The 14010-nt window shown below is 56.8% G+C and overlaps 1 protein-coding gene across 1 annotated transcript in view; it reads left to right on the top strand.

The window, feature by feature from the left end:
* The first annotated feature begins 573 nt into the window (after window positions 1-573).
* C3 (complement C3) overlaps window positions 574-14010 on the top strand; it is a 37584-nt gene continuing 24147 nt past the window's right edge. The window contains exons 1-17 of the mRNA XM_039465922.2: window positions 574-725; window positions 1594-1786; window positions 2587-2752; window positions 2843-2913; window positions 5098-5192; window positions 5307-5389; window positions 5472-5562; window positions 6616-6718; window positions 6810-6936; window positions 7456-7571; window positions 7673-7822; window positions 8808-9017; window positions 9214-9420; window positions 10037-10195; window positions 11835-11964; window positions 12224-12295; window positions 12498-12695. Of these exons, the coding sequence (XP_039321856.1) occupies window positions 652-725; window positions 1594-1786; window positions 2587-2752; window positions 2843-2913; window positions 5098-5192; window positions 5307-5389; window positions 5472-5562; window positions 6616-6718; window positions 6810-6936; window positions 7456-7571; window positions 7673-7822; window positions 8808-9017; window positions 9214-9420; window positions 10037-10195; window positions 11835-11964; window positions 12224-12295; window positions 12498-12695 (2245 nt within the window). The 5' untranslated portion in view covers window positions 574-651. The remainder of the gene's footprint in view (window positions 726-1593; window positions 1787-2586; window positions 2753-2842; window positions 2914-5097; window positions 5193-5306; window positions 5390-5471; window positions 5563-6615; window positions 6719-6809; window positions 6937-7455; window positions 7572-7672; window positions 7823-8807; window positions 9018-9213; window positions 9421-10036; window positions 10196-11834; window positions 11965-12223; window positions 12296-12497; window positions 12696-14010) is intronic.

Below are 14010 nucleotides of genomic sequence, written 5' to 3' on the forward strand. Positions count from 1 at the left end.
AGAAGTAGCATTCTATTTCACTGCGGAAAACATTTCTTTCTTTTATTTTTTATTTTTTATTTTTCTCCTGCACTGCACATGAGCTAGAAAACATTTCATGAGACTGGGAACTTCTGTGCTGTACTCTGTCCCTCCCCCATCCTACTTCCCCTCCCTCAGCATGGAAGCCTCTGGAAGTAAGGCTCTGGCTCCCAGCCTACAGAGAAATTCCTAGGAATGGTTCGATTGATAAACGCATGGCCAAAAGTGAACTGGGGATGAGGCCCAAGACATCTGCGGTGGGCGGTTCTCCAGACCTTAGTGCTCTTCCACTACAAAGTGGGTGCAACAGAGAAAGCTGTGTGTTCATCAGCTGGCCCTGACCCTGGGAGAGTCCAGGGCAGGGTGCAGGTATGTTCATGCTGCTGGGGAGCATGCCCTCAGGTTACAAACCCCACAGACATGTTGGCCCCAGGGACTGAAAATCTTAGGAAATGGTATTGAGAAATCTGGGGCAGCCCCAGAAAGGGGAGAGGCCACAGGGAGAAGGAGGGGCTGAGTGGGGGAAAGGCAGGGGCCGGATAAAGAGCCAGCTCCAGCAGGCGCTGCTCACTCCTCCCCTTCCTCTCCCTCTGTCCCTCTGTCCCTCTGTCCCTGCACTGTCCCAGCACTATGGGACCAGTCTCAGGTTCCAGCCTCCTGCTCCTGCTACTAACCCACCTCCCCCTGGCTCTGGGGAGTCCCATGTGAGTCGTTACTGCTTCAAGTGTGGAAGCAGGCATCTGGGAGTCCAGGTCCCTGTAGAATTCAGGGTGCATTTGGGTGTTTGTGGATTCAGGGGTTAGCAGGTTTATATAAATTTGGGCTGCCTGTGAGTTCGGGTGTTTATGGGTTGGTCGTTTGTGGAATCCAGGTATTGTGGAAATGGGGGTTGAGATGTTTCTGGAATTGGGGCCATCTGTTGGTTTAGGGTGTATGGGTGTTCAGTGGTTGTGTGGTTGGGGTGATCTGGAGACTCGGAGGCTTGGACTTCACAAGGTTTGGGAGTCTGCAGCTTGGGTGTAGATTTACAGTTTGGCTACCCTGGGCTCCTGTAGGGTTGAGAGTTTGGAACTGGTTGTATTTATAGGACTGGGGTGCTGGAGGTTTCAGCTTAGGTTTGGGGTGCTCTAGGATTTGAGCTTTAGAGCTTTTGGTGAATGTGGGTTTGGGTATGTAGACTTTAGGGTGTCTAGGGTGTTAACATATTTGGAGTGTTTAGAGATGCAGAGGTGTAGGGTTTGGGGCCTGTGTGGGTTTAGGTAATTGTGGGTCCGGAAGTCTGGAGGGGTTGGTGGGGTGCATGCCCCCTCATTGCCCAGGCTTTCAAATGGCCAGGCCCAGCTGGCTGAGAGCGGGAGTCACGGTGGTTGCTGTCCTACCCATGTGGTTGAGACGGTGGCAGTGCCCAGAGAAGAATTTGGACCCGGATATTGGGATGGGCGAGTGCGCCGGCAGTTGCTGGATCCTCTCCAGGACCAGGGTCTGGGGCACACAGCCTGCCAGACGCTGACTCCGGTGATAACTGGAGTCTCCCTGGAATGACAGTGCCACTCCCGTGCCCCACTCCGACAGGTACTCTATCATCACCCCCAACATTCTGCGGCTGGAGAGCGAGGAGATCGTGGTGCTGGAGGCCCACGACGCAAATGGGGATGTTCCGGTCACTGTCACTGTCCACGACTTCCCAGGCAAAAAACTAGTGCTGTCCAGCGAGAAGACCGTGCTGACCCCTGCCACCAGCCACATAGGCAACGTCACCATCAGGGTGGGTGCAGACTGGAGCAGACCCGGCTGGCATCCACAGCCACGCCCATTCTCCCTCCTTCTGAGCCCCTCCCCTTCTGTCTTCTTCCTTTCTAAGCCCTGCCCTTCCCTGAGTCTTCACCCCTTGCGAGACTCCTTTCTAGGCCCTGCTCTTCTCTGAGACACCACCCTCTCTGAGTCTCCTCCCCTTCTAAGCCCCTCCCTTCTCTGAGACCCCACCCCTTCGGAGTCTCCTCCCCTTCTAAGTCCCGCCCTTCTCTGAGACCCCACCCCTTCGGAGTCTCCGCCCCTTCTAAGTCCCGCCCTTCTCTGAGACCCACCCCTTCAGTCTCCTCCCCTTCTAAGTCCCGCCCTTCTCTGAGACCCCACCTCTTCAGAGTCTCCACCCCTTCACAATGCGCACACGCAGCACACAACACACAGACACAGAGCACTGAATCTCTTCCTTTTCTAAGCTCTTCCCCCTCTAAGTCTCCTCCTCTGAACTCCTCCCCTCTCAGTCTCCACCCCTAAGTTCCCTCACCAGTCCCTCCCCCTTTCTGGACCTTTCCACCTCAGCCCCTCCCCCTTCCTGAGTCCACGCCCCTTCTGAGCCCCTCCTCCTATGCGTTCTCTTTTCCTTGTGAGCCCTCCCGTCTGAGTCCCCTCTCGGATCTCCCCCACTACCCTCGTACCTCCTTCACTTAACCCCCCTCCCCAAAACTGGGGCAGGCAAGGAGGGACCCAGCCCAAGATCCGGAAGCTGGACTGTGGTCACGGGGCCTTGGAACAGACCCCTGACGATGCCCTGCCCACGCCTAGATTCCCGCCAACAAGGAGCTCAAGCCAGACAAGGGACACAACAAGTTCGTGACCGTCCAGGCGGCTTTCGGGGCCAACATGGTGGAGAAGGTGGTGCTGGTCAGCCTTCAGAGTGGGTACCTCTTCATCCAGACGGACAAGACCATCTACACCCCCGGCTCCACAGGTGAGGCCGGGGCAGCTGGAGAGGGCGGGGCACTGGCGTGGGAGTGCCGGGGTCTCACTAGGCCTCCCTGTCTGTTCCACTACCTTCTAGTTCTCTGTCGGATCTACACCGTCAACCACAAGCTGCTACCCGTGGGCCGGACGGTCGTGGTCAACATTGAGGTACCAGCCAGAGGGGGCCCCAGGGGCAGCAAGGGCGTAGGCTCAGGACAGGCAAAGAGATGGAGAGAGACAGAGAAAGATGCGCTAGAGGTGCAGTGGCAGAGACACAGAGGCAAAGAGATGTGCAGACACACGTGTGACACACACAACACACACAGCACACAACACACACAGAGGCAAAGAGGTATGTAGACACGTGCACCCACACAATGCACACTCACAGCACACAACACACACAGCACACACACACACAGCACACGACACACACCCACACAGAGGCAAAGAGATATGTAGACACATGTGCACCCACATAATGCACACACAACACACAACACACAATGCAACACACAACACAGTACAACACCCCAAAAAAAACCACACACAACACAGTACACACAACGCAATGTGCATAACCACACAACACAAACAGCATACCACACACACACACAACAGAACACACACAACACACAAACACATAACATACACAACCACACAATACACACAACGTACACATCACAAAACAATCACACAGCACAATATACATAACCACACAACACACACAAAACACACATGGCACACACACAATGCAACACAATCACATAACAACACACAAACACATAACACACACAACACACAATCACACAATAAACTGTAGGACACACACACACACACACACACACACACACACACACACTAGCCAGGAGACAAGATGGAGATCCAGGGAGACCCCAGGGAACAGTGCAGGTGTCCGTGGATTCTGCTTTCAGATAAACCCCTGGTCACTTCACCTCCCTGAGCCTCAGTTTCTTCATCTGAATATTGGGATCAGGACAGATAATTCTATGTCGTCTATCCTACTCACCCCACAGCCTGTGAGCACCTCCTCTGCCTACAGCCCTGCATGGCGCCCACCTTCCTATGGGTCAAAGCCCAAGTCCTCTCTGCAGTCCTCAAGGCTCTGCGTGAACTGCCCCATCCCCTCCCTGCCGTCCCTTCCTCCCTCTCTCCCCTTCAGTCACTCTGCTTCAGCCACACGGGCCTCCCCAATGTTCCTCCAACACCCCAGGTGCGGTCCTGCCTTGGGGCCTTGGCACAGGCTGTGCCCTCTTCTCAGAAAACCCTCTTCTTCCAAATATCCACACAGCTCGTACTCTCTCCTTCTCTAAGTCTTTGCTCAAATGCCATCAGTGTCTCCATTTTACAATGAAGTCTCTCTGAGTAACATATAAAGTTGCAAATACCCACCCTGATCACACACACACACACACACACACACACATGCACACTTCTCCTTTCTGCCATGTCCTGCAAGTGAGATTTATTCATTTGATAATTGCTTTTCCCCTCACCTTGCCCTCTATTGAACCTAAATACCATCCCGGAAGGACTTTTTATGTTTGTTCAGGGTTTTGTCACCTGAACTCAGCCCAATGCCGGTATATAGTTGGGCTTAATAAATTTACTGGGCTGGGCATGGTGGCTCACGCCTCTAATCCCAGCACTTTGGGAGGCTGAAGTAGGCAGATTAGGAGGTCAGGAGTTTGAGACCAGCATGGTCAGTATGGTGAAACCCCATCTCTACTAAAAATAAAAAAATTAGCCAGGCGTGGTGGCGCGTGCCTATAGTCCTAGCTGTTTGGAAGACTGAGGCGGAAGAATCGCTTGAACCACAGAGATGGAGGTTGTGGTGAGCCAAGATTTCGCCACTTGACTCCAGCCTGGGCGACAGAGCGAGCCTCAGATTTATTTGTTTGTTTACTTATATTTTTGACAGAGTCTCACTCTGTCACCCAGGCTGGCATGCAGTGGCACAATCTCAGCTCACTGCAATCTCCACCTCCCAGGTTCCAGTAATTCTCCTGCCTCCGCCTCCCAAGTAGCTGGGATTAACAGGTGCCTGCCACCATGCCCAACTAATTTTTGTATTTTTAGTAGAGACAGGGTTTCACCATGTTGGCTAGGGTGGTCTCGATCCTGACCTCAGGTGACCCACCCGCCTCAGCTTCCCAAAGTACTGGGGTACAGGCCTGAGCCACCATGCCTGCGCAGGTCCCTATTCTTAACCACAGTAGACACTGTGCACAGAGACTATCCGGATGCAGAAAGGTCAGGGAGAGCTGAGAGGCTAAGCCCAGCCTCTGAAGAGACTCTTTCTCCCATATCCTTCCCTCCTGCCTCCTGCAGAACCCGGAAGGCATCCCGGTCAAGCAGGACTCCCTGTCTTCTCAAAACCAGTTTGGCATCTTGCCCTTGTCTTGGGACATTCCAGAACTCGTCAAGTATGTCGGGCTCTTGAGTAGGGGGCTCAGGGCTCCCCTGTTTCAGGAGAGGGAGCTGGGCTGCGTCTGGGGGGCTCCGAGGCTGGAGCAGATACTCATCCTCCCTCTTGATAGCATGGGCCAGTGGAAGATCAAAGCCTTCTATGAAAATTCACCGCAGCAAGTCTTCTCGGCTGAGTTTGAGGTGAAGGAGTACGGTAAGAGGAGGGGCCGGGGGTGGCAGCGCCCAGGACACCAGGCCTAGCGCCGGCCCCACTGACACCGCCGTCTCTCCCCCAGTGCTGCCCAGTTTCGAGGTCATAGTGGAGCCTGCAGAGAAATTCTACTACATCTATAACGAGAAGGGCCTGGAGGTCACTATCACCGCCAGGTGAGGGGCTGGGGGTGCTGCCAGGTAAGGGCCAGATGAGGGACCAGGTGAAGTCCAGGTGGGGGTCTGGGGGATGGGACTAAGTGAGGGGTTGGGGCCAGGTAAGAACCAAGTGAGGGACCAGGTAAAGACTAGGTTGGGGGGGCTGGGATCTGGAGGGTGGGATGAGGTGGGGGGCTGGGGGATGCACCCAGGTGAGGGGCCAGGAGAGGTACCAGGTGGGGGTGTGGGGGAGGTACCAGGTGAGGGGCTGGGGTTGGTATCAGGTAGGAGGCTGTGGGAGGTACCAGGTGGGGGACTGGGGTAGATACCAGGTGGGGGGCTGGGGGAGGTACCAGGTGGGGGTCTGGGAGAGGTACCAGGTGGGGGGCTGAGGGTGGAACCAGGTGAGGGGCTGGGGTTGGGGCCAGGTGAGGGGCTGGGAGTGGAGCCAGGTGGGGGACTGGGGGTGGGACCAGGTGAGGGGCTGGGGGTGGGGCCAGGTGTGAGGCTGTGTTTGGAACCAGGTGGGGGGCTGGGGGTGGGGCCAGGTGGGGGACTGGGGGTGGGGCCAGGTGGAAGGCTGGGGTTGGAACCAGGTGGGGGGCTAGGGGTGGGACCAGGTTGGGGGCTGGGGGTGGAGCCAGGCAGGGGGCTAGGGGTGGGACCAGGTTGGGGGCTGGGGGTGGGACCAGGTGGGAGACTGGGGTTGGAACCAGGTTGGGGGCTAGGGGTGGGACTAGATGAGAGGCTGGGGTTGGAACCAGGTGGGGGGCTGGCAGTGGGACCAGGTGAGGGGCTGGGGGTAGGGCCAGGTGGGAGACTGGGGTTGGAACCAGGTGGGGGGCTGGGGGTGGGACCAGGTGGGGGCCTGGAGGGTGGGACCAGGTGGGGGCCTGGAGGGTGGGGCCAGGTGAGGGGCTGGGGGTGGGGCCAGGTGAGGGGCTGGGGGTGGGGCCAGGTGAGGGGCCAGCAGTAGGCCGGGGCCCCAGTCTTTAGCACAGGCAGGAGAAGCAGGGGGAGACCCCGTTCTCCAGGAGGGCCAAGCTGAAGCCCACTTGGTCTGCCCTGTAGGTTCCTCTATGGGAAGAAAGTGGAGGGAACTGCCTTTGTCATCTTCGGGGTCCAGGACGGCGAGCAGAGGATTTCCCTGCCTGACTCCCTCAGGCGCATTCCGGTACCATCTACAGAGGCCGCTAGGTCCCTCCCCCGAGTCCCTGCCTCCTCTGAGTCCCCTGCCCTCTCTAAGCTCTCCTCTTCCCTCCCAGATTGAGGATGGCTCAGGGGATGCCGTGCTGAAACGGCAGGTGCTGCTGGATGGGGTGCAGAACGCCCGAGCGGAGGACCTGGTGGGGAAGTCTTTGTACGTGTCCGTCACTGTCATCCTGCACTCAGGTGAGGCCTGGTCTGAAGGCCAAACTCGGGACCACCAAATGGGCCAGTCTGAGAGGGGAGGCCCGGTTGGAGGAGAAAGCCTAGTTTAAGGAGGGAGGCTCAGAGTGAAAGTGGGGTCCATTCTGATGGGGTAAGCCCAGTCTGAAAGGGGAGGCCGAACGTGAAGGCTGTGTCCAGTCTGATGAGGGAGGCAGGGGCAGAATAAAGATTGGTCCAGTCTGATGGGGGAGGCAGGGCCAGTATAAAGGTGGGGTCTGAGCTGATGGGGAGGCCCGCTATGAAGTCTGTGTCCAGTCTGATGAGAAAGACAGGGCCAGTAGAAAGGTGGGTCCAGTCTGATAGAGGAGATAAGGCCAGCATAAAGGTGCGGCCCAGTCTGATGGGGAGCACAGGATCAGTGTGAAAGTGGACTCCACTCTAAGGGAAGAGGCTTAGTCTGAAGGTGGGGTCCAGTCTGAGGGAGGAGGCCTAGTTCTGAGGGGTGGCCCAGGAGCCAACACTCACAGCTGGTCCTCTCAGGCAGTGACATGGTGCAGGCAGAACGCAGCGGGATCCCCATCGTGACCTCCCCCTACCAGATCCACTTCACCAAGACACCCAAGTACTTCAAACCAGGAATGCCCTTTGACCTCATGGTGAGACCCAGGGCAGGAAGGGGTCCCAGTCCTCCCTTCTGGTACGCCAACCACACCCCTGAGCCTGCCTGAACCTCCCCCACCTGCCCCCCACATCATAGGTGTTCGTGACAAACCCTGATGGCTCTCCAGCCTACCGAGTCCCCGTGGCAGTCCAGGGAGAGGACAATGTGCAGTCTCTAACCCAGGCAGACGGTGTGGCGAAACTCAGCATCAACACACACCCCAGCCAGCAGCCTCTCAGCATCACGGTGCGTCTGGGCTCAGCCTCAGAACCCCACCACTGAGAAGACAGCGTGGGGGTCCTGCCATTTGCATAGAGACATTCTCATCTGCATAGAAGGGCGCACAGTTGGAGGAAACAGGGCTCTCCCGCTTACACACCCTGCGCCTTCCACTCCACAGAGAGACGCCCCATCCACGCACAGTCTCTCCACTTCCACGGGGGGAGGAGCCTGAATCTCACAGGAGGGCTGTGCAGTGTCGGGGACAGGCCCCTTGTTGTGAGGTGGTCTCCGTTCTCCTGGCTTCTGTGGACGTGGCCCTGTTGCCCCTCAGTGGGAGGGAGGCCAGTCTCAGGGCAGCTGCAGAGGTCGCCGATGGCCTCCGTGTCCCCCTGCAGCTCCCAGGCTGGGCACCCCGCTGACCCCTTGCTGTGCTCAGCATGCATATGAATTTCCAGTGGCTGCTGTGACGGATGGCCACGGCCTAGTGATCTAGAGCCACACACACTCATGGGTCTACAGTCAGAGGTCAGCAGTCCTGGCTCTGGGACGAAGTTCATTCCCTTGCTTTTTCCAGCGTCTAGAGGCCTGGCTCATGGCGCCTTCTTCCGTCTTTAAAGTCAGCTTAGTGTCTTCCAACGTCTCTCTCCCTTTCTCTCGCCAGTCTCTTTTCTCGCTCTCTCTTCTCTCCTCTTCTTCCTTTCCCCTCCTCATCCCCTTCCTCCTCTTCCTCCGTCTCCCTCCTCCTCTTCTCCTCCCTCTCCCTCTCTTTCCCTCTTTGTCTCTCTGTCCTTTCCTCTCTCCCTTGCCCCCACTCCACCTTAGTAAAGACCCTTGTGAAGACTTTAGATCCACAGGATCCAGCGTAATGATTACACCTCCAGGTCCCTAACTTCCTCTTACCTGCAAAGTGTCCTTTTCACCAAGAAAGGCCACCAGTTCCCAGGTCTCGGGGATTTGGGTGTGGGCATCCTTGGGAGGGACCAGCACGCCTCGCTGTCTCCCCACCCAGGTGCGCACCCAGAAGCAGGGGCTGTCGGAGGCAGAGCAGGCCACCAAGACCATGCAGGCGCAGCCCTACAGCACCGTGGGCAACTCCAACAACTACCTGCACCTGTCAGTGCCACGCACGGAGCTCAGGCCAGGGGAGACCCTCAACGTCAACTTCCTCCTGCGGATTGACCGTGCCCAGGAGGCCAAGATCCGCTACTACACTTACCTGGTCGGTGGCCACCTGGAAACCTCTGCCGCCCTCCGCCGCCTCCGCCTCTGCTGCCCCCTCCCCTCCCCCTCCCCCTCCGCCGCCCCCTCCCCTGCCCCCTCCCTCCTCGCTTCTCCCAAAGCCCCAGGACCCCTTTCCCCATCCCAGACCCCTCCCCGCACGCCCTCCTGAGCCTGAGGCCAGCCTGTCCCCCCAGATCATGAACAAGGGCAAGCTATTGAAGGTGGGGCGCCAGGCGCGAGAGCCCGGCCAGGACCTGGTGGTGCTGCCGCTGTCCATCACCACCGACTTCATCCCTTCCTTCCGCCTGGTGGCCTACTACACGCTGATCGGCGTCAGCGGCCAGAGGGAGGTGGTGGCTGACTCCGTGTGGGTGGACGTCAGGGACTCCTGCGTGGGCTCGGTAAGCGCCAGGGCTGGCTCCCTCCCTCTCCCTGCTCTTCCTCCTTTTCTCTCTCCCTGTCTCCTCTTTCTCTCTGTCCCTTTCTTTCTCCTTCTACTCTTTCTCTTTTTCTCTCTCCTCTTCCTCTCCTTGCTCTTCTCCCTCTGTCTCTCATCTGTCTCTCTTTTTATCTCTTTCCCTCTCTTTTCCTCTCTCCCTCTCTCCCTCCTTTTCCCCTCTCTTTATCTTTCTCTTTCCCTCTCTCTCTCCCTCCCTCTCTCCCTCCTTCTCTTCCTTTTTTCGCCCTCCCTTTCTCCGTTCCCCTCTTTCCCTCTTTCTCTCTCTCCCCCTTTTCCTCCCTCTCTTTCCCTCCCCTCTCTCTTCTCTCTTTCTCTCCCTCTCTCTCGCTTTCTCTCTCCCTCTTCACTCTCCCTCTCTTTCCCAGTCTGCCTCTTCCCCTCCCCCTTTCTCTCTCTCTCTCCCCCCCTCCCCTCCCCCTTTCTCTCTTTCTCTCTCTCTCTCCTGCAACCTCTCCCCCGACCCTTTCTCTCTTTCCACTCAGCCCAGCACCCCCTCCATGCCTGGCACTCCTCCCTCCCAGGACTGACTTCTTCCCGGGTCTCCACCTTCCCCACAGCTAGTGGTAAAAAGCGGGGAGTCTGAAGACCGGCAGCTTTCACCTGGGCAGCAGATGACCCTGAAGATAGAGGGTGACCACGGGGCCAGGGTGGGACTGGTGGCCGTGGACAAGGGTGTGTTTGTGCTGAATAAGAAGAACAAGCTGACGCAGAGTAAGGTAAGGAGGGGGGTCCCAAGGCTGCTGAGAGGAGGCAGAGGCATAGGGGCGAGGGGAGCGCAGTGGGGGTGGGGGAAGTGCAGTGGGGGTGGGGGAGTGCAGTGCAGTGGGGGGAGTGCAGTGGGGGTGGGGGAGGGCTGAAAGCAGAAGTCAGAGCAGACCAGACACAGGGACAGTTGAAGCTGAAGATGGGAATGAAGTTGGACAAGGGTTCAAATTTCAGATGGTCATGAGAACTGGACACTTTATTTTTTATTTTGTTTTATTTTGAGACAGAGTCTCCATCTGTCACCTAGGCTGGAGTGCAGTGGTGTGATCTTGATTCACTGCAACCTGTACCACCTGGGTTCAAGCAATTCTCCTGCCTCAGCCTCCCGAGTAACTGGGACTACAGGTGCCAACCACCACGCCCAGCTAATTTTTTTTGTATGTTTAGTAGAGACCGGGTTTCACCATTTGGCCAGATGGTCTTGATCTCTTGACTTCATAATCCGCCTGCCTTGGCCTCCCAAAGTGCTGGGATTACAGGTGTGAGTGACTGCACCCGGTCGAGAATTGGACAATTTCAACTGCGGCTCTGGAGGCCGAGGGCAGCACACCGAGGGTCATCCAGTGGGGGCAGTTTTGGGGGTGGAAGGAGGTTGGAGGTGGGGTTGGCCTGGGATCGGGAGTGAGGGTGGGAATTCAGAGGCAATCAGAAGGGGGATAGAAATAAGATTAGGAATGGAGGCAGGAGTGGTGGCTCACGCCTGAAATCCCATCACTTTGGGAGGTCAAGGTGGGAGGATCACTTGAGGCCAGGAGTTCCAGACCAGCCTGGGCAACATGGCAAGACCCCATCTCTACAGAAAAATTTAAAAATAACTGGGCATGATGGCGCATGGCTGTAGTCCCAGCTATTTGGGAGGCTAAGGTGTCAGGATTGCACTCCGGCCTGGGCAACAGTGGGAGATCCCATCTAAAAAAAAAAAAAAAAAAGAACAGAAAGAAAGTGGGGAAAAAAGAAGAGAGAGAGAAAAAAATAAAACAGAGAAAAAGAAAAGGAAAGGAGAGAAAGAGGAAAGGAGGGAGGAACGAAGGGAAGGAGAGAGGCAGAAGGAAGAGAAGAAGGAAGGGTGGAAGGGAAGAGGGGAGGAGGGAGGAGGGAGGAGGGAGGAGGGGAGGAGGGAGGGAGAAGGAAGGGAAAGAAAGAAAAGAAAAAGGCCAGGCATGCTGGCTCACGTCTGTAAACCCAGCACTTTGGGAGGCTGAGGCAGCGGATCACTTGAGGTCAGGAGTTCGAGACAAGCCTGGCCAACATGGTGAAATCCCATCTCTACTAAAAACACAAAACTTAGCTGGGTGTGGTGGCGGGTGCCTGTAATCCCAGCTATTCCGACAACTGAGGCAAGAGAATTGCTTGAACCCAGGAGGCGGAGGTTACAGCGAGCTGAGGTTGCGCCATTGCACTCCAGCCTGGGCAACAAGAGCAAAACTCCGTCTCAAAAAAAAGAAAAGTTGTGCAGGGGCAGGAATGGGGGAGATGAGAGTGAGACAAGGTGGGGTCATTTGGGAAGGGATGCGCAGGTCCATTTGGTGATCCTAACTGCTGGCCTGGCCACCCTGTGTTCTCCCACCCCTGTGCCCCCCACCTCCGAAGATCTGGGATGTGGTGGAGAAGGCAGACATCGGCTGCACCCCGGGCAGTGGGAAGGACTACGCCGGCGTCTTCCTGGATGCAGGACTGGCGTTCAAGAGCAGCAGTGGCCAGCAGACCTCCCAGAGGTCAGGTGAGGACGCCCCCCGAGCCAGTGCAGGGACAGCCAGCACCTCCACCTCCCAGATGCTGGGAGCAGAGCTCTGGAATCCGGGGCCCTGGGTTCAAGCCCCATCTCCGCCACCACCTAGCAAATCCCTTCTCTCTGAGCCTGTTTGCTCACCCATCAAATGGGAGCAGGAGCACCCCCACCTCACATGATGGTGAGGCGTGAGGCGAGGACCCTTAGTAGGTGCCTCATTCGTTGTTTTCTCGGTTCACCTGCCCCGCAGAACTTCAGTGCCCACAGCCAGCGGCCCGCCGACGCCGGTCTGTGCAGCTCATGGAGAAGAGGATGGACAAAGGTGGGGGGCCCTTCCCACGCTACCCTGCCCCTGAGCCCCACCCTGGGAGACCCCAGCCTGGCCGTGCAGGAGCCGGAGAGGGAGGAGGGGAGGGCCTGGCGTGGGTGGGGGATGGGGGAGGGGGGAGTGGAAGTCCTCGCTGGGGTCCATCCCGCGGCCCCCGCCCCGCTCAGGGTCTGGCCTGGGGGATGTGCTCCCGCAGCCGGCCAGTACGCCAGTCAGCTGCGCAGGTGCTGTGAGGACGGCATGCGGGAGAACCCCATGAGGTTCTCGTGCCAGCGCCGAACCCGCTTCATCACCCTGGGCGAGGCGTGCGTCAAGGCCTTCCTGGACTGCTGCAACTACATCACGGAGCTGCGGCGGCAGTACCAGCGCGCCAGCCACCTGGGCCTGGCCAGGAGTAGGTCCCACGGGCTGGGGGCAAGGGGAGGGAGCGGCCTGAGGAGGGAGGAGGCCTTGTCCGGGGGTGGGTGGGGGGGAGTTGGGGGTGAGACTGGAGAAGGTCCCTGTCTGAGCAGGGAGGAGGATTCTGTCTGAGGGAGGAGGATGTCCCTGTCTGAGGAGGGAGGAGAACTCTGTCTGAGGAAGGAGGAGGTCCCTGTCTGAGGGGGAGGAGGCTTCTGTCTGAGGGAGGAGGAGGTCCCTGTCTGAAGAAGGAGGAGACCTCTGTCTGAAGGAGGAGGCCCCTGTCTGAATGGGGAGGATCTCATGTCTGCACTTCTTAAGTGAAGCAAAGAAAAATGTATCTTACAAGAAGAGAAAATTGGGCGCAGTGGCTCACACTTGTAATCCCAGCACTTTGGGAGGCCAAGGCAGGCAGATCACTTGAGGTCAGGAGTTTGAGACCAGCCTGGCCAACATAGTGAAACCCCATCTCTACTAAAAATGCAAAAATTAGCGAGGTGAGGTGGCAGATGCCTGTAATCCTAGTTACTCGGGAGGCTGTGGTGGGAGAATCACTCGAACCTGGTAGGTGGAGGTTGCAGTGAGCTGAGATTGTGCCACTGCACTCCAGCCTGGGCAACAGAGCAAGACTGTGTCCCAAAAGCAAAACAAAAACAGAAGGAAAAAGGGAAGGGAGGGGGGGAAGGAAGGAAGGAAGGAAGGAAGGGAAAGAACGGAAAGAACGGAAGAGAGAAAGAAAACTGGACGGGCAAGGTGGCTTATACCCTTAATCCCTGCACTTTGAGAGACTGAGGAAGGCAGATTGCTTGAGTCCAAGAGTTCGAGACCAGACTGGGCAACATGGTAAAACCCCATATCTACAAAAATAAAATAAATTAAATTAATTAGCCAGGTGTGGTGGGGCACACCTGTAGTCCCAGCTACTTGGGAGGCTGAGGGAGGAGGATCATTTGAACCCAGGAGATGGAGGCTTCAGTGAGCCAAGATACCACTGCACTCCAGCCTGGGAGACAGCAAGAACCTGTGCCAAAAAAAAAAAAAAAAAAAAAAAAGGAGAGCGAGCGAGAAAACAAAAGACAATTCAAGCAAATTCAGAATGATCTCCTTCACAAAGAGGAAATGGTGTGAGGGCCATTGGGAAAATTAGACAAAAGTCTGGTCTACTGAAATATGGTTTACATCCACATGGGGGTGAGTTTTCTTTTTCCCCAGCATTGGGTAATTCCTTTAGTCCATTCGGAATCAGGAAAAAAAATGGCCAAATGTTACTATCCCAAGGCACTTGGATTGATTATTTCAGAGTATGAGTA

This window comes from Saimiri boliviensis, chromosome 14 (genome assembly GCF_048565385.1).
Source record: "Saimiri boliviensis isolate mSaiBol1 chromosome 14, mSaiBol1.pri, whole genome shotgun sequence".
Lineage (NCBI taxonomy): Eukaryota > Metazoa > Chordata > Mammalia > Primates > Cebidae > Saimiri > Saimiri boliviensis.